This window comes from Dermochelys coriacea, chromosome 7 (genome assembly GCF_009764565.3).
Source record: "Dermochelys coriacea isolate rDerCor1 chromosome 7, rDerCor1.pri.v4, whole genome shotgun sequence".
Classification (NCBI taxonomy): Eukaryota; Metazoa; Chordata; order Testudines; family Dermochelyidae; genus Dermochelys; species Dermochelys coriacea.
The window spans coordinates 28,806,539-28,827,620 of record NC_050074.1 but is presented as its reverse complement, the minus strand read 5'-3'; the positions used below and the strand labels follow the sequence as shown (position 1 = coordinate 28,827,620).

Genomic DNA, 21,082 nt, shown 5'->3' with positions numbered 1-21,082 from the left:
ATGGAACATGCAACTAAAGCAGCTTTTACATAATGCAAGAGGCATTAGAATGGCATGATTTAATAAGTGTTTAAAAACCTTACCATTCATGATTTTTGTAAAGCCACTAATCAGTTTAGATGCTGCAGGCCACCAGTAAGGACTACATTTCATTGTGCATTTCATTTAGACATAAATAATTAAATAAAAATCATTAGAGATCAAGTATATTTTAAAAGATATGATCTTGCTTTTAGGCTAATTATTTTCTGACTAGATTCTAAAAGTTTCTTTTGATATTATATTGACCTAGATGTTCAAAAGTTAATCTTTTGTGGTTCTAACAATCTGAAAACTGAATCTACAAAAACAGCAAGTGATGATTACAATGATTACTGCTACCAACTAGCTACAAAATTGTGCTCACAACTAGTCTGTGCTAGAGCACAATATTTTTTGGGACACTGTCCTTCCCTTTTCCTCACACCTATTTGTCCCATCTACCTTTTATGTCTGTCGTGTCTTTTAGACAGTAAGCTTTTCGGGGTAGGGATTGTCATTTACCATGTTTGAACAGTGCCCAGCGTCCAGAATAGATTGAGGCCCTTAGGTATTACCCCATTATAAACCGTAAGTAAAAATAATGATGGAAATATGGAGTTCTCTAGTTACTGCTTCTCAATTACCACCATCTACAAATGAAAATGCTTTTAAAAACTGCTACTGGTTCAAACAGAACCTAGGATTGGAGAGTCAAGATATATTCTTTCTAGTTCCTGCAACACCACCCGCAATAAAAGATGCTGCAGTCTGCTGCTATTCCTATTCATACTTCACAAAAGCGGAAGAGACTAGTTCACTTTCCCATATCACTGCACAGCTAACATGCAGGGAAGAGATCCCCTACTAAAGAGAAACCATTTTTAGTATATAGTCTCTCTTCTAACCATAATAGCATTTTTCAAACTTTCAGAGGTGGAAACAGGACTAATGGGCATGTTAATGATTACAGTCTTGTACTTTAGTCTTCAAGATACATGAAATTATTTGCTGTAAAATAGAAAACTGATATCAGAAATATTTAATTTGCTGGAGAAAAGTTTATATGCTTACTTGGCTGGCTTTTGGCAAAGCCTTGGGTTGTGAAAATACATCTGGCTCCTTGTTTTGCTGTATGGTCTGCAATTAAAAAAAAAAAAAAAGTGTGGTACACATTGTCAGCATCTGAATTTCTAGAAGTGATATCTTCTGTTTTTCTCCAACTAAATTATATATTTTACTGGATATTACAAGTCAAGATCTACAATAAGACAGACATGATATCCAATTCTATGCAGTTTTTTATATTTATATATTTCATAAATGGAGCAAAATAGATGAAAACATGTAAAGGCAAGTTGAAAAGATTACAAGACTGAAGTTTACATTTGAAGACTGCAGAATCAGCAACCCTTTAACCATAGTTAAAGAATTCCAAGGACAGGGACTATAGAAGTTAAAGAAAAGAAAAAGAAAAAGAACTTAAGTCTTGGAACCCAGATTTTAAGGTACACTGAAAAACGATGGCAAACCAACCTCAATGAAATTAAGTGCTCAATAAATTTTAGTAGACATCAAGTTCACAGAACAATTCTATTCTATGTTTTACTAAAAGCAGATGTAAAAATCTCAATATAGAATTGAAATCTGAGAATATTGTAGCTTGCTAGAATTTCAGAAAGAGTATTTTAAATCAGATCTCCGTTTTAGTGATCTGTCTTCCTCACATTTACCACTTGCCTAATTTTTAGGTCATCTGCAATCTTTATCAGTGAAGATTTTAGGTTTTCTTCCAGTTCATGAATAAAAATGTTAAAAAGCGCATGAATTGATTCTTGGTCCTACAGGATCCCACTAGAAACATATTTGTGTGATAAGGATTCCCCGTTTACAGTCACATCTTGATGAAGTGCATCAGTACAGTAAAATCAAGAGAACATGATAAATGTTCTGTAAATATATCTGCTTAATCTACATAAATGCTAAAAACACAAGACTAAAATTCTGGATTTCTCCATAAGAAGGTACAAGAGAAAATTCATCTGTTTAGAAGGAAGATCAACTATACCTTGTTCAGTTTAATTAACACTACCATATAAGTAGCTAACAGCATGCAATAGCACTCAAGTGGAAAAAATGGTGAGTTTGCACAAAACTAAAAGAAAACCAAACCAAACCTCAGCTACAGACAACAGCATGGCACACCAAGCTGTCTCTCAAAACCTTTTGTGCTTACATTTATATCTGGGTATCAGCCTCCATACACGGAAAAGGCTCACTATTCTTAATTGGGTCTCAAAAAAAAAAAAAAAAAAAGTTTAGCAATAAAATTCTGGAAATAAGGCTAAGAGGAAACATCAGTGACCCCAAGGTCGTCTACATAAGATGTAGATCACAAATTATTGCCCATTCAACTGGACAACCAATAGCCTCTCAGAGGCATTACCATAGATTCACAAACAAGGAATTACGTCCAAAACAGGAATGGTAAAGCGCTTTGAAGGAATTACAAAAGGGGAAACTGAAGACAGGACAATAATAAGTTCCATACCTTCATAAACCATTGACTGGAACTTGTTATTGACTTCTGCAGCACTACTACAGAACTATCTAGGAAGGAAATCTGTGACAACACACCTTTTATTCCACATATCAGGAATTCATACCATCAACATTCAGTAGCATTTTCGCAATTATAGACATTGGTGGACTATTTGCAGCATACTTGTCCATGGTGATAGCAGCATGATTAACTGTTTTTCTACAAACAGCTCTATCGTTTATGATAATTGAAAATTATAGGGGGAGGATAGTGCCTATTTGCAGAATTTAACTGTCAAATTTGCTCTGCCTGTCAACTCTCACCTACAAATAGTTGAAATCCAATGCAACTTCTTGACCATTTAGCAAGCCACTAATATATCCACATATCCTGAGAAGTGTGATGGAGAATTAAGAATCTCCCTCAACACAGAAAAGAATTCTGCAGAAGGAATACTTTCAAATTCAGTTGGAAACTTTACAAATGGTATGTGATAAAAACAAAAAACTAGAATATCTCAGAAGTCCATGTCACATCAAAGTTAGAAATTCTGTTGGCATGAAAGAGAGCTACACTGACATGGCTCTGAGAAAGCTGCCACCAAGTCAGTTAGAAAAATTTCAATTATTAACCAACATTTTAATGAGAAAGCAGAAGAGAGCAGATTTCTCATCTAGAAGTTATTTAACAAATCATCTAATGCTTACAATAAAACCCTTAGAGTTAAAAGCTAATTTCTAAAGGACAAATTTAAAGGACAAAGCATTTGTTGCCTAGCAATATTTTAAAAGAAATACAAAACATATATAAAACCATAGAATACCTGAAGTGGCGTGATTATTTTGCTACTCAGTGATGCTGGTTTGGTGTGGGATTCTTTGAAGCTTTCTGGTGTTGCAAGCTGGCTAACTGTGGATGAAATGCTAGGTGCCATGGTAGTTTTACTAAGAGACTGTTGTATTTGGTCCTGCTGTGGGGTCAACCTGAGTTTCTGGAGAAGGTCAACATTTGGAAGGGGTGTATTTGAAGCATTTCCTGTATTAGTTGCTGCCAAAGGTGCTATGAACTGGTTTTGGCCAGCAATTAGATTTTGTGGCATGTGATTCACATCAGATGGTGTCTGATTCATAAGTGGGGACATCTGTTTAGCAGCTTGATGCATAACTTGCATTATATTACTGTTTGGGTTTAGGCTGGGAAGTATCTGAGCAGGAGCAGCTTCTGTTGTTGAGGCTGAACTAAGAATAGGGCTTAACTGAACTGTATAGTTTGAAACATTCTTTACGTCAGGCTGCAAAATTGAAGCTGGAGCAATCAGCATGGGTGTTACACGCTCTTGCTGATTCAAGGTACTGCCATTGTTTTTGACACTTGTACTCTCTGGTTTCCCCAATGGTTGGTGTGTCACTGCCGATTGCTCAAGTGAGAAAGGCAAGAATAAGTTGTGCTCTCTGCCTGTAGTGTCAGCTTGCAACTTCTCCATTCTGTCTGGATTGGGATATGAAACTGGTGATTGTTGTTCCTTTGGCAAGGAGGTTCCAAATAATTCTTCCACTGTCAGATGTTTGTGCGTTGACTGGAATGGCTAGAAAAAAAGAAGAAAAGAAAGTGTTCGGAGAACTGATGAAAAAATAAAATACATCCCCTGTTCCACACACAGAAGCTGTTACATCATTCAGAACAACACAGTCGGAAAGAATACTTTCTAAAACAGAAAGTCAAGGTGAGAGAGGTAACATCTTTTATTGGACTAACTTATGTTGGTGAGATACACAAGCTTTTGAGCTTACACAGAAAGCAGTTTACTATGTGTGCAAGAATTTCAGAGCTTGCCATCTCACCCACATGAATATACTAACTGTAAATTAATTACAAAGCCATTATATGGATCCAGGTTGTAGGTACTGTTGTACAGCCACAGAGCTAATTAACTCAGTGACTCCCTTAGGCTATACACTACAGCATAAACTCAACAGAAAGACAATCACTCTATCGACATACAATGTGTTAAACAATTGACAGCATCATAGCTGCCTTGAATGGCAGAGTATTCAAGATCTGCCAGATACTGAATACTTAAACTTGCATGCCAAAATAGGTGGTAAATGGAATATAAAAATCAGTGCACATCAACATGGCTCATAATCAGTCTTTTTGGGTATAATAATTTATACCAGATATTCAATTAGTTGAATGACACCAACTTTCACCACACGATCTTGAAGCATTTTAAGTAGGTGGCAGTGTAAGAACAAAGGCAGTTTCAGGAACCCATGATCCACAAAAGGAAAGAAAAACAGGAGAGGGGGTGCAAGCTCTGGGAGGGAGTTTGGGTGTTGGAGGGGGCTCTGGGCTGGGATGCGGGAGAGAGTGTGTGATGCAGGCTCTGGCTGGCAAGCGCTTACCACAGGTGGCTCCCGGAACAGCAGCGCTCAGGCAGGCTACCTGCCTGCCATGGCCCCATACTGCTCCCAGAAGTGGCTGGCTGCTGGCAATCTCTGCATGCAGCCCCTGGGGATGGGAGCAGCAGGTCTCTGTGTGCTGCTCGCGCCTGCAAGTGGGAACCAGCCAATGGGGACGGTGCTGGGGATGGGGGCAGTGTGCGGAGCTGCCTCACCTCTCTCCTACTTCCCAGGGCCACAAAGATGTGCCAGCAGTTAGCCTCTGAGCCCCAATGCGCTGCCGGACTTTTAGCAGCCTGGAGATCGCGATTGACTGGCCGAGGCTCCAGGACTGGCCAGTCGATCGCGATCGATGGGTTGGTGATCACTCATCTACTTTCACACGACATTACCTGCAGCAACAAAGTTGACAGTGTAACAACTTAAAAGGTTTCTGTATTAAACAAACCAACCTTTTTTGGTAAACAAAAAAAAGATATGAATGGCCTAAATATGCAAGCTGTATCCATTCCAAAGGGACCTCGTGTGTGTACATTTTATAAGTTTTCCCATCTATTTTATTATTTTTAAATAAAAAAAGCCAATTACACAAACTAAAAACACACCACCATTAGTGTTAGCATTACATATTACTTTGATCACTTATAATTGTGCAATGCACTTTGGAGGAAACAGTTCAGGTTCAGAGGAGTTTCACGACTGAAATTTCAGACACCACAAAAAGTGAAGGTCATCAATAAATAAATGGATTAAAAGATGGGGGGGAGATGGAGGAAGCAGAAGGGTTACAACAATAAGATTAAGCAGTTAGACAGTAAGGCATATATACATCTTGATGGTTCTGTTATATTAGATTTTAAATTTTTTTTTAAAAACCCTTCTTGCAGGCAACATGACAGATATTGTGACAAATGAACTCCAGGAATTTCAAAGTATAGCCTGATACTTAAACCAGATTTTTTTTTTTTTTTTTTTAAAAATGTACCTCCGAGTTATGACCTGAGTGCTATTAACTTCAGTTTTTTTCCTATATAAAAGAATGTTCACTGAAGAATAAAATACTCTGAAGGTAATTAAATATCCTGTACAAAATTAATGTGACAAGCATCTTCTTGTTTAAATCAAAGAATCCTGGAACAGCAAGCTTAGGTCCACCTAGATTACGCTGCATGACTGCGTTGTCATAATACTTCTTACTATCTTTAAGGGATTTCCTATATTTAAAATTTTGCTTTGCTACTTTTAAACATAATAATGTTAAATACAATACAAGTTGTTTTATATTCACAAAAAAGAAAGAGCATGGTCAATTACCAGTTATAATACAATTTGTTTTCATTCTCCAGTGCAACACAAATGGAAAATATTGTACTCTCTAAAAAAGAAAAGGAGTACTTGTGGCCCCTTAGAGACTAAAAAATGTATTTGAGCATAAGCTTTCGTGAGCTACAGCTCACTTAATTGGATGCATCTGTACGAGTTTTTTCATGAAGTTGATAGATTTCCACTCCATATGGCTAAATTCAGTGCCTTGCATAACAGGTTTCAGAGTAGCAGCCGTGTTAGTCTGATTTCGCAAAAAGAAAAGGGAGTACTTGTGGCCCCTTAGAGACTAACAAATTTATTTGAGCATAAGCTTTCGTGAGCTTCATCGGATGTGTGAGCTGTAGCTCACGAAAGCTTATGCTCAAATAAATTTGTTAGTCTCCAAGGGGCCACAAGTACTCCTTTTCTTTTTGCGAATACAGACTAACACGGCTGCTACACTGGAACATTGTACTCTCTATTGATTTTATTTTCCATTTGGCAAATGTTTTAACTTTGTGTGCTTCTAATAGAAGATGGCTGCCTTTTAATTACTTTAAAAGCAACTGAAAAGCTAAGGATTTTTTACACTGGAGTAGTAGTAGCAGGGACATTAGCAAGGCATTCAAAGTGATGAAGGTTATAGGGAAAATAAATCTAGTCACACATTCTCAGCTGTCCTATAAAAGGAACCCAAAATTAAAGTGCAGATTAGTTAGAACAAAGAAAAGGATGGATGTGATAGTGTCTTCTAAAAACTGTATCCACAATAGGGCAAAGAGTACAGAGCATTTGGGAATTAGATGGACTGCGTAGTTGGGACCTGTCAGTGTTACTTTTAATAAATGTAAGTAAAAATTATGAAAGGATCATGTTACCATTGTCACTTGGCCCAAGTGCATCATTTAGGGGGAAAAAAAAAAAAGACTACATTGCCTAAATCAACAAAGATCGATACAAGCATTTTTTCCTCTGGCTAACTGAGGAAACACATAAGGAATTCATACTTCCACCAGACAATGCCCTGCCAGCAGCACCCAGAAATTCAAATCTAGGATTGTTAGCAAGAACACGCAAGCTGATGTCACAAGTTTCTTTGACAGGGTAACAAGCCTTGTGAATGGGGGAAAGCAGTAGACGTGGTATATCTTGACTTCAGCAAGGCTTTTGATGCTGTCTCGCATGACCTTCTCATAAACAAACTAAGGAAATGCAACCTAGATGGAGCTACTATAAAGTGGGTGTATAACTGGTTGGAAAATCTTTTCCAGAGAGTAGTTATCAATGGTTCACAGTAATGCTGGAAGGGCATAACGAGTGGGGGCCCGCAGGGATCAGTTCTCGGTCCGCTTCTGTTCAATAGCTTCATTAATGATTTAGATAATTGCATAGAGAGTATACCTATAAAGTTTGCGGATGACACCAAGCTGGGAGGGGTTGCAAGTGCTTTGAAGGATAGGATTATAATTCAAAATGATCTGGACAAACTGAAGAAATGGTCTGAAGTAAATAGGATGAAATTCAATAAGGACAAATGCAAAGTACTCCACTTAGGAAGGAATAATCAGTTGCACACATATAAGATGGGAAATGACTGCCTAGGCAGGAGTACTGCAAAAAGTGACCTAGGGGTTATAGTGGACCACAAGCTAAATGAGTCAACAGCGTAACACTGTTGCAAAAAAAAACAAAAAAAAAACAAAACAAAAAAAAAACGCGCGAACATCATTCTGGGATGTATTAGCAGGAGTTTTGTAAGTAAGACTCGAGAAGTAATTTTTCCACTCTATTCAGCACTGATTAGGCCTCAACTGGAGTAGTGTGTCCAGTTCTGGGCGCCACATTTCAGGAAGGATGTGGACAAATTGGCAAAAGTCCAGAGAAGAGCAACAAAAATGAATGAAGGTCTAGAAAACATGACCTATGAGGAAAGATCGAAAAAACTGAGTTTGTTTAGTCTGGTAAAGAGAAGACTGAGAGGGGACATGATAAGTTTTCAAGTACATAAAAGGTTGTTACAAAGAGGAGGGAGAAAAAAATGTTCTTCTTAACCTCTGAGGATAGGACAAGAAGCAATGGGCTTAAATTGTAGCAAGGAAGGTTTAGGTTGGACATTAGGAAAAACTTCCTAACTGTCAGGGTGGTTAAGCACTGGAATAAATTGCCTAGAGAGGCTGCGGAATCTCCATCATTGAAGGTTTTTAAGAGCAGGTTAGACAAGCACCTGTCAGGGATGATCCAGATAATACTTAGTCCTGCCATGAGTGCAGGGGGCTGGACTAGATGACCTCTCGAGGTCCCTTCCTGTCCTATGATTCTATGAAGTGGCACCCAGGTTCCAAACCACATAGGCTTTAGAAATCCATGTCAACAGCCTGAAATATATCAGGTTTCAGAGTAGCAGCCGTGTTAGTCTGTATCCGGAAATAAAAAGGGAGTACTTGTGCCACCTTAGAGACTAACAAATTTATTTGAGCATAAGCTTTCGTGAGCTAAGATTAGGGGGCTTATTCCTTCACCCACTTACTTCCCTGGTCCTTCTCGCATGAACAGAGAGCAACAATACCCAAAGTTCAAAAGTGCAAACAATTCAATGTTTATTGGGGTGAACTTCCAGCAAACATGATTCCAGTTTCCTTCCTTAGTATTCCCCTTTCCAGCTCTGACACCACAGCGCCTTACCTGTGTCCCTGTTCCCATTTCCCCCTTTAGCAAAACATGATTCCAATTTCCTCACCCCCATTTCCATTTCCCCCCCCCACACCCACTCACTTCCTGATTGACTGCAGACTATATAGTAAAACTTGAGTTCTGCTTAGCTATACCTTAACCAATCATTTTACTGAAATTTATTGAATTTACTGAAATAACCAATCCTAACATACTGTAACATGATTATTAAGATGTTAGGGGGCTTATTCCTTCACCCACTTACTTCCCTGGTCCTTCTCGCATGAAATCTCCGCACTGTATTTTCCACTGAATGCATCCGATGAAGTGAGCTGTAGCTCACGAAAGCTTATGCTCAAATAAATTTGTTAGTCTCTAAGGTGCCACAAGTACTCCTTTTCTTTTTGTGAAATATATCAGTTATTTATCGGCTTCTGGGTGCAATATTCAGAATGTGCAATGACTACCATTGCCACCCCAGCAGACATCCAAGAGACAACAATTGAGAGCCCTATCTATCTTTGGGTTTACTCTGCCTTCTAGACTGTAGGAGTCCCAAAATGATGAGAATGAGGGCTAGGCAGTTAGCCATTCTGATCAGGATACCACTTGGTCTCCAGCACTATCCCATTGCATGGCTCAGAGTTGAAGAGCTGCTCATTGGGCAAGGAATTCCTCCTTTAAGTGAGCTCCCCACCTCTTGTGTATTTCTCTCTCTATTCTGAGGCCTGTCCTCTGTGCTGGGACCAGGAAAGGTTTAATTAAGAGGAGTAAGGCGAAGAGAAGGATAAGATCAGTCCCTTTAAATATGAAAAGTTCACAAATCTTTCCTGAGCGATCTTCTACAGTCCTCAAATACTGGGTCATTGCCCAGGAGGAAGGAGCGCCTGTCTAAGCGTAGGTGACCATAACCTTCTCCATCCACATCCATCACCTCAAATGCTGTTGGAGAAGACTCTCGCCTCCACTTTCGGGTTGGGGACAATTCCCTGGCTGAGACGGGTTTCAGAGTTGTCAACAAGATAGTAGGTTCTCTCACTGGGCTATGTCATCCCTTTGCACGCTTTCCCCTTGGCTGAACAACAAGCCAATCTGGTCACCAAATTTATTAGGGGCTGAGTCCTCTCCACAGTAGCATGCTCAGTGCATCTCCTCAAGCCACTTCAAAGAGCCAAACTGCCATACATGGCAGGGGGATGGGAGGGCAGGTTTAATAAAATGCAAGAGACCAAAACTGACATTCTGGAGAGAATGAAAGAGATCCTTGAAAGAGACAGGACTCTTCAATGGCACAGAGCTAAACTTCTGTGGGCCAATAGCTGCAGAACTAAATCCAAACTGTATAGAACTCCAAATGAGCAAAGACTTTTTTGAAGTGCTTAGATCACTGAATCTGAAAGCTTTGTTTTGATAGTCATTTATTTTAGAAGTTACCTTGTTCTGTTTACTTGTTGGAACACTCCACATAACTAATTTCCTTGCTTAATTGCTGAGATACAGAGCTTTTGAGGAACTTCAAAGTACTTTAGGGCAGCTAGATTTTTTTTTAAACCACGTCAGAAGTATTTGTTTCTTGTGGATTAACAAATGTTATATAGATAAATTACACACATTTGAATTTTTTGTTTTGGGGTGGGGTTTTTATTGGAGGAGGTATAGTATGAACTTTGCAAATAGCTAATAATTTTGAACATAGTTTTAAAGACTTTTTTATCTTACCCTTTACAGCAGGGGTGGGGAACCTTTTTTCTATCAGGAGCCACTGACCCACAGAAAAAAAAAAAAAAAATCAGTCATGGGCCACAAACAGCCCTACGGGGGGCATGGAGGCTCGGGGCTTCCCCTAGGCTCCGGGGTGGGGCCAGAAATGAGGGGTTCAGGGTGTGGGCTCAGGGCTGGAGGTTAGAGTGTAGGTTCTGGGAGGGGGTCAGGGTGCGGGTTCCAGCTGGGTGTCACTTACCTCAGGTGGTTCCCAGTTGACAGCAGGGCTAAAGCAGGCTCTCCCCCTGCCCTGGCCCCACGCCACTCCTAGAAGCTGCCACGATGTGGCCAGGCAGCACTGCATAGTGCGCCTGTGGGCGGAGGTAGGCGCACATGGACTCCGAGTTTTCTTGATTGCCCCTGCACTTAGGGGCTGCAGCCAACTGACCGGCCTGGCACCCTAGCTTCCCCCTGCAGCGGGGCAAGCCCGCGTGCGGTTGGGGAGGGTGGGGGAGAGGCACCGAGGATCAGGGCTTCTGGTCCGCAATTCAGAGACTTGCCGTGAGCCAGATGAAATTAAGCAGGGGGCTGGATCCGGCCCACGAGCTGGAATTTCTCCACCCCTGCTTTGAAGTATGAAAAATCTGGCCCTTCTGAATTTTTCATTTCATTTAAAATGATTTTACTCATTGGAGATGGAGCTGTTCCTTACTCTCCCTTCATTTGTGCAGATGCTTCTCTAGATTAATAAAAATAAAAATAAAAAAAATCAAGCTTGCTCATGTATTGTTGATTGCATCTGTACTTCTATTTAGCTACTTTTAGTTATTTCCACCACTGACACTAGAACTGGTTGCAATCTTTTATGTAATAACTAGACTAAAGGCTTCTAAAATCTCTGATATATAAATCTTTCAATATTCAGTTTAAAAGGTTTTATTAAAGTGAGTCTAATAAAATACATCTAGTCTCAACTGCTCTATAAAAAACTTCTTTTCCCCCCAAAAAATTATTGTTACAAAGCAATTTGCATATGTGTTTGCTTTTGGATTTATTTTGTAAATATTAAGCTGCCTCCCTAATTAAAGTCATTCCTCCAAAGATGTCAAACTACAGAAAGTGTAAAGCAATCTTTATATTTCATTTACAAAATTTAAAAGTGCAAAAAAAGAATACTTGGGTTTTTTTGCTTTGTACAAAGATATGATAGAATACAGCCATATCAGGGAATTAAAACTAGCCAATTACTAAGCCAAATTGCTAAAGGACTTTTTTTTTGAAGTTAAGTATTACTTAATGCTTAAGCATTACTTTTTTGCCTCCACTAGATGGCATTATTAGTAAGCACAACTTATTGATGTATTGTGTGGCATCTAATTACAGCATTAGAATTATTTTAAACTGAATCTTCTCTAAAGTAGGAAGCTATACGACTTCATTGTGAGTGAATGCCTACGAGCAAATTTAGTCAGTTATTTATCTTCTGACAATAGCCATGATACAAAACGTCCAGTGATGCTGCAGAAAGGAATCAAAAAGGAAACTGGTTTTGAACCATGGGAAACTTCTGTTAGAGAGAAACTGCAAATTAAGAAATGCGTTTAAATTAGGATTTTTGCTAAAGTTTCTCATCACTGTTGACACACAGTTTAAAACTCTACTGGCAGGAACAACAGTGGATCACTCACATAGAAAAAAAATCTCTGGCCAGCTGTTGGTTTTTAAGCATGTCTTCTAACCCTGTTCAGAAGGTCTAGTAGACACATTACTTAAAATACTTGTAGCCACTAATCCCTTGGGTCAGATCCTTAGCTTGTGTAAACTATCCTAACTCCACTGATTTCAAGGGAGCTGTGATCATTTATACCAGTTCAGGATCTAGCCCTTTGTCTATACTAGCGCTATTACCAATAGAAATAAACAGCAGTAATAATGGTGGAGAATTTTTAAAAAAAGTTTCCGAATATAGAAAAGAGGTTATATTTTTCAAAAGGACACAGATCTCTAACAGTCATTAGGTTTAGGAGCACACACATCTTGGCAATTTTTAATTTTTTTTTTTTTTTTTAAACTGAAGTGTAAACATACCTTTTGTGCTGCAGAAGTACTGGAAAAAAAATCTCACTTGTGTAGAACATGTTGTATTTCTATTACTGATGATAAAATATTAGTAAAGGATTGTTACTTTATTTAGGTTTGGATTGAACATACCTGGTCTTGCATTTGTAATGCTGAAGATGTTTGTTCTGAAGTCTCCATGCTTTCTGTCTTCGTGGGATTCTCATTTTGCTGCATTCCAGAACTTGATATAATACTTAAGTCACTGATCTGAGTCTAAAAAAGAAAACATTTACATAAATACGTCTTTCAGAGTAGCAGCCGTGTTAGTCTGTATTCACAAAAAGAAAAGGAGTACTTGTGGCACCTTAGAGACTAACAAATTTATTTGAGCATAAGCATCCGATGAAGTGAGCTATAGCTCACGAAAGCTTATGCTCAAATACATTTGTTAGTCTCTAAGGTGCCACAAGTACTCCTTTTCTTTTTATAAATACATCTGTTTTCTATCCTTATCCCAGCAGCACAATTACTGTAATTCAGTCTGCACTTCCTTTTCCACTCTTATATATACACAGAATGTAGATTTTGTTGATTTTTATAAGTTCATAAGTTTTGAATATGAGACAGTGACATTCACCATATTAAATCTACCAGCTGTGCTCACTGTTATTTTGTTATTCTCTTACTGGGAAATTTACAGGACTTCAGTTTCATATTTTTTCCCCATGTAATAGAAACATGTTCAATTTATAAAAAGGTGCCAATCATGTAAACTACGGACACTAGCTGTAAACAATAAAATCTGCTACACTTCATTACTGCAAGAATTTACACCACATACAAATTACGCTTCAAGGATTTGTACATGTTCATTCATTGGAAAAAGGAGTAGTTATCTATGTTATGTCTATTGCAGTTATTTAAATGTGCAAGCGCATTAATGGAGGAATAAATTAACACTTAAAATACAAGGCAAGGAGAGCACAGAAAATCAGGAAATTAGTTGAGACTACAGATCCCATGTTGTTTAGAGATGTTAGATAAATGTCCCACCTGTAATACAGTAAGATAAGTCAACTTCATGATTCTAGTGGCTTTTCACTTGAGTATTGTTTATGATGCATTTATTTAAAAAGCTGAAATTGATGCAACTTACTATAAGAACTTCAGCCTATATAGCACCTTATCCTAAGATATCTCTAAACGCCAGCATCATCAAGTGATGTCAGCATAAAACAGGAGAATGTTCTTGTTACTTAACTGCTGAAGCTGCAAGGCCAACAAATGGCGTCTTACAGTTCATTTTGGGGGTTTTCTGAAAGGGCTATGAGGCTGTGATTTTTTGTTTTTAAAATTTCTCAGTAACTGAGCAATAGATTTAGAAACAAAACAGACTACATATTTAGATTCCAGGACATTTCTCCCCGACTCCTATCAGCTTCTAACATTTAAGTAGTAACATACATTAGACCTAAAGTCCTTGACTGTTTTGTGGCTTATAAATGAGATTTAGAAGTGTGGCTTTTTTTCACTTTCACCAAATGATTGGCTATAATACACTTCATTATCTCCCAGAAACATGGGGGGAGGGAACAAACCAAACCAAACCCCAACCAACAAAAAGCATCCACCCACTTGATACAAAAATCTCAGAATTCATTCATTTTCACATATGGACTTGATGTAGAGCGTACTTAGAGGATTAAACTGATTAAGAATCCTAGATTAAATCACTCGGGCCTTTATAAATCTCTTTTTTGCTCTCCCTCTGTCCCCTTCTCATGCTGACTCTCTGCCAATCTCATGTGGGCTGCACACAAGGATTACTGTATGATCCATCTGGAATGTACTAGGCAGATAAGTACTTTCTGCTCTTAAATACTGAAACACAAATTCATGTGTAATTATCAACTAGAGTGCCCCAGAAGAATTGGTAAAGAAATAAGACAGCATATTCTCCCAAGAAACACTCTTCTTTACAGCAAATATATTTACTTAAATTACACAGCAGCAGTGTGGAAATACATGGACAAAAGAATAAAGAGAAAGACTCTATAATTAAATAATGGCAGACGTGTCAATCTATGTCACAAGAGGTTTCCTTCTAAAACTAATGTGGTCATTCTTTTATTAATCCCACATCTTGAACTAGCATTGCTCAATTTTGCTTATCTGGGAAAATTTGACACAAACAAATACACAAAGTGGAAAGCCATGGGATTATCCTTGGCTCTGATTCACTTTATAGCTTGACACAAAATCAAAGAAACCAATGGAACTAAACACTAAAAAAAAAAAAAAAAAAGATTTTTTTAAATAGTCACAACTAATATGAGAGAATGTCACATAGCAAATTAAATAAAACATAACATCCATAAGTGTTTAAAATCATATGTATTTTTATAGAGAAGTTTACAAAAATTGCAAATATGCAATTGGCAAAAGCAAATTTGATATCAGATTGGCTGAAAATTGTAAAAGGAGAGACTGGTTTCATACATACAGCATCAAACATGTCAAACCCTATATTATTCAGAAAGGCTTTGTTTTTTACATACATCAGAGGTTTTTAGTTTTAATTTAATTTAATTGCAGCAACTCATTTCAGGCTCTACAGCATGCCTAAATCACAGTTCGGGGGTAGGTGAAGGCCCTTGGTCTTTTGCCTCATGATTCAACACCACTTACAATCCATCTCCTCCCATGAATTTCAGTAAGGGGGAAAAAAATGCAGACTGAAATACAGTGCAGAACATGTACAAAACAGAATCTCTTGAGAATGTTTAATTTTTTGTAATACACATTTATGACCATATTTAATACAAATCTTCTTCAGTGCTCATTTCTCCTGAGCTGCTCATGATATATCTTTGTTACCAAAAACTATGAATACTGTCAAAGAGATAAGACAGTGGATTAATACTCTATCGTGTGTTTAATCACGTTTAACTCAATTTCAGAAAACAAAATCAGAATATTACAAATTTAATTTTTATTTCCTAATGTCCAGTTTTAAAATTATATGTGAAATACTAGATCTTAAAAAATATATAGTGTACTCCTCCGGTGGGCACCTCAATCTACAATTTAATACAAGTGTAACTTAAGCATCTCACTTTAGTAAGCATCTCGCAATTGTAAGAAAAAAGGAACCTCAAGAAGTGAATACAATTAATTTGAACTATACAGTATTACTGAAGAAGTCTGATACAGGTTATAATACTTATGTACGAAACTGCCTGACTACACTTTGCTCCAACTCTCACTGAAGTCAAAGGCAAAGCTCCATTTGATTTCAGTGAGATCTACATTAGGTTCTTAAATCAAAAGAAGTACTTGGACTAGTTTTACATTACTAATATAGATAATCCTCTAATGCATCTCCCCTCCCCCCCAACAAAAGTTTCCTTACTCGTTCATATTCATCCTTGGCTTTGCTAAGCATTTCCAGGATATCAATGGGTTTGTTTTCACTGCAACCATTAGTTCTGCTGGGACTCTTTCTGTCATGTGAAACTTGCTGAGATCTTTGAGCTTCTTGTTGTACCACTCTATAATGGGGAAGAGAAGAGGGAAAAGAAACTGGATGTTATTTGGAATGCATCTGTCATACAGAATGCAGCAGTAAATGGATACACTACTATTTATGAATAAATTTTGTACTGTGTGAATAAAAAAACCGAACAAGTCATTGATCAGAGCCTATGCATTTGTGACCAAATCTCTACAGTTCATCTGACAGTTTGACTATTTTACAATTACCATCCAACCCAGATTGCCCTGGTCTGTGTCCCACAAAATTTTTCTGCAATATGAACTGCCTCTGCATAACTTTCACAATAAAATACATTTGTAGATACCTAAACATGGATTATACAAAGAACACATGTATTACATTGTAAACTGAGTAGCATGGTTTCTCCGTCTTCACTGACTAATGCACAGCCTCTCCATTTTTGGCCACATCACCTACCAAAATAAAATGTGTGCCCAGCTACACTTAGGATATGTCTATGCTGCAATTAAAAACCTGAAGCTGTCCTATGCCAACTGATTTGGACTCACGGGGCTTGGACTAAGGGGCTGTTTATTAGCAGTATAGATGTTCATGATTGGTCTGGAGCCAAGGCTGTAAGACCCTGAGAGGTGGAAGGGTCCCAAAGCTTAGGTTTGTGCACACCGCAACTAAACCGCCACACAGACGGAGTCTGAGTCAGTTAGCAGGGGCCAGATATGGGTGTCTAACTGCAGCATAGACATACCCTTAAGGATCTGGCCTGCTGTGAAAACTCATACACTGGGAAAGGCAATTGGCTGCCACTAGATGGCATCATTGTAAATACTCTTCAGTGCCAGAGATGTAAGAGCAGGCTGCCACCAACTTCCCGTCTAGGCTCTGGAGAGAAGAGTGAGCTGCTGGTTTCCTTCATCCTCCTTAAAGTTCTCCCACTCGCTGCTTCTTCCAGCTGTAGAGGACCTCTCCTCCTATGACCCCATTACTTCTCACTCCCTGCTAGCCTTGCAAACATCTGCAAACTTCAATTTTAAAAAAACAGTATGTAGGGGACTGAGGGGCACGATATGCAATCATGAAGTGTGACTCCACTAAAATATTATCCTAGTAATTTTATAACAGAAATATTATTTGGAGAGACAAGGTGGGTGAGGTAATATTGTTTGTTGGACTAACTTCTGTTGGGGAGAGAGAGAGAGAGAGAGACATGGAGCTCTGTGTAAGCTCGAAAGCTTGTCTCTCTCCCCAAACAGAAGTTGGTCCAATAAAAGATATTACCTCACCCACTTTGTCTCTCTAACATCCTGGGACCAACACAGCTACACCACCACTGCATTCAGCAATATTATTAACATAATACTATAAAAATCTTCATATTAATTTTCAGCAGCAGTAACTACTTCAGTGCGTGACACTGACTGGGCGTAACGGCCTTGAGCCCTCAACGCTTCCTAGCCAGTCAATAATCCCCAGTAAACCTACCTCTCAATCCTTTTTTGCTTAAACACAGGAGGAAAAAAAAAGAAAAGTGTTAAGGGTCAGACATAAAGGCAAGGGAGCTATTGAAGTTAAAGCTACCATAGATCAATATTTTTTTTAAAAAGATATGACACTAGTCCGTTCACTAGGTGATGTATTTTTAGAGAGAGATGTGATAACTGCCTTGGCCTGAACAGCCCTCTTAGGAGGATTACAAGATATATGTAACAAAGGAAAGTTGTAGGACAGCTGCTCTGTCTGAAACAGTTTTCACTTGATTATAGCAGGAATTTTCAAACAGTTATTTTTCTGTGTTATTGAGGATAACTAGTGTGTTTCATTGACCAACCAGCTCCTTTAAAGACCTGCTGTTGTTCTCAAAAATCATCATCATCTGGGATTTATAATTTAAAAGGTTGTACAACTGGTATTAGGCTGTGAAAGACTATACCAAGAAAATGTGTTTACTGCATGTAGGAATGGAAGCAAATGTGATGTCAAACACTGAGCTGGGGCATTACTGACTACCAGGAGGAAAAGCAGGCCTATTAGAAGAAAGATTCTTCTACATATATTTTGGTAATCAACAATTAGAAGGGAAATCTAATCTATAGCATTAAACTGTTAAAAAAACAAAAACAATCAACCTCCGCCCCCCCGCCACAACCCAAAACTTTCATCACATACAGTTTCAGCATCCAAGATTCACTAGAGCTGTATTTATGTAATGAAATCTTTAGTGGGAAGGCTGAATTTAAGCAATGAATGCATCCGATGACGTGAGCTGTAGCTCACGACAGCTTATGCTCAAATAAATTTGTTAGTCTCTAAGGTGCCACAAGTACTCCTTTTCTTTTTGCGAATACAGACCAACACTGCTGCTACTCTGAAACCAACATATTACTGTAACTCTGCAACCACTGCCATCAAGCAGCCCTGTACAGGCATGAGGAACCCCTGGCTGCATTAGCGTTGGTATAGCTGGTTCTTCATCACGCCATTAGCCCTTTCACTGCCCGTTTTCCTATCTCCCCATCTAAGGGAGTGCAGGTGCAAGAGGAGAAGGCACATGGCTAACGCATTTCAGTGATGGGAGGAGAGTAAACGTGGCATACATTTTCACTCTCTTAATAGTTCATAAGATACATCTATACAAATAGATTACTTCAGAAGATAAATTGTAAACACAACATCTTTTAAAAGCCTTTTTAAAATCTGCATTTATCAAGTATCTCAAGAAAAACAAGCACTGTAGACAGGGTAAAGCTTAGGAGCTAGCATGTCACTTCAGAAATCTCATGCTGTGTAACTAATGGCTGATGGGAAAGCCAAAAGGTGCCATCATAACAATCACAGAAAACGTCAATCATTCAACCCTTCATTTTTTTTTTTTCAGGTCATAAAGGGTTCCAGGATAAGTTAACTCTTTCTGCTGATTTTACAGAGTGGCTAGTAAGTACACTATTTATGCATACCTTTTTAATTCTTATTTTTAAAAAGGAAGCTTAAAAATCTTACAAGTTTTCCCTGGAAGGTTTATCAGTTAAGCTAATTTGTTTCACTGGATTTTGGAAAAGCTGTGCTCTTTCAAAGTAAGGTTAGACATTACAGCTGGCTGTACAGTTTAAGGAAAGAGGCAGAACAACACAGCTTCTTTCCCAGTTTGTTACCCAAGGCAGCTTTATACACATTTAATTGTACAGCTACACAAAAACTGCCCACTTAATTGCTGGATTGCCTTACATTTCATTTGTATTAGTTATATTGCATTTATAATTTCTCCCATTAGCAGACATACATTCACTAACAGGCATAATATGGATGCCAACCCGTAGTTTTATATATTTGCTCTGCCGGATGTTTTCTAAGTGTTATAACATTTGCTGATTTGGATGATACAGTTTCTATGGCTAAGACAGCATGTGACAGCATGTTTAGTTCTAGAACCCTACATGGAGATACAGGGCTAGTCAGCTGACTTCTCTGGCAACCAGAGCAGGTGGATTGCAGTACCTCCAACTCAGGAGGAAGTGTAGAGTCAGACAAAAGGAGAGCTAGGTAATGAATCAACATGTCTGGCCTGAAAAAGGGATAAGAACAGCCAAGCCATATAAAGTTAATAAAAGGAGACCTCTGGGCACACCTTGGACAGTAACACTGCACAAGCACACTGTGTTGAGGGCAAAGAGAAGACTCGGATCATCTGATTTCATAGTGGCAGCTAAAGCTGGTTGGGAGTTTTCAGACTGAACATTTTTCTGTCAGAAAAAGCTCATTGGTCAAAAGCTAAACATGTTGTAGAAACATGTCAATTTCAACTAATTTTCATTTTTGAAAACCACCACATGAAACATTGATAATATGGAAGCATTCTGTTGTGAAATGTTTGGAATGTTGTTTCAATCAGTTTGTTTTGAAACTTCTTTATAATTATAAAAAATAAAACCCATTAAAATCAGAACAATATATTTTCATCAAAAAACTCAAAACAATTTTGGGGAGGGAATTCCATTTCACAGGAAATTTTGAAGCTTTTGTTCCATTCGAGAACATATGAAATTTCCCATTGAATGGAAATCTGGTTCCTGCCCAGCTCTACTCACATCTTTCTGAACAAAAGTTTCCTTTAAGGCAGTTACTTCCCGAGCTTAGCCTTAGCTCAAACCAATTAGTTCTCCCCCGAGTTGTGAGAAAATTTTGGTCAGTCATTGTTGAGTTTTATGAGAAGGGGACACTTTTTCCATCTTATAAAACTCTAAATATGTGGTTTTTAGTCAGCGCTACCAAAGACAAAGACAAAAACAAACCCATCCACCTTTAGTTGTAAACTTTGCTGGTACACAATCCTTGACAATAGCAAATGCCATTGCTAGGTTGGGGAAAGTTTTTTTAAATAAAAGGTTGACTGAAAAAGAATAATTTCTGAGCATGCTCGAAGGGCAAATCTCCCTGACACCATTTACCTCAACGAGGAAGGAGCTTCAGAAGCACAGCTGAACTATAAAAGCAATAATTAAAACGCAGCCTCCCCCCACCCTGTATTATTTCTACGCGCACACACACAAACTGAAGACAAAAGTGCATGTTAATGCAAAATAAGTTTGCACACCTAAAAACTAAGAATAAAGGAATGCCAAAGTAAAAGTTCCTGCAGCAACATTTACTCCTGGGGGAATTCTGCACCACTGTGCATGCACAGAATTCATGCCCCTCTCAGATTTATTTGCTTCCCTACAGAAAAATGACTTTCTGACAGGTAAGCAAAGAGAAGCTACAAGAGCAGTCACATTACTTCCTAGCAGCGCAGGTACATCCTTTCAGGCACTGAGAGCAGCTGGCAGAGAGGTAAATCACTGTGGGACTGAGGAGCCAGTGGCTCCTACCTGAGCC

At 38.4% G+C, this 21,082-nt stretch overlaps 1 protein-coding gene across 2 annotated transcripts in view; it reads right to left on the bottom strand.

Moving 5' to 3' along the window:
* Positions 1-21,082, bottom strand: part of DCP1A (decapping mRNA 1A) — a 51,523-nt gene that overhangs the window by 9,026 nt on the left and 21,415 nt on the right. For both annotated transcript variants that reach the window (XM_038411132.2, XM_038411133.2), the window contains exons 5-8: positions 16,112-16,250; positions 12,850-12,972; positions 3,384-4,145; positions 1,093-1,158 (exon numbers count right to left, since the gene is read on the bottom strand). In XM_038411132.2, the coding sequence (XP_038267060.1) occupies positions 1,093-1,158; positions 3,384-4,145; positions 12,850-12,972; positions 16,112-16,250 (1,090 nt within the window). The remainder of the gene's footprint in view (positions 1-1,092; positions 1,159-3,383; positions 4,146-12,849; positions 12,973-16,111; positions 16,251-21,082) is intronic.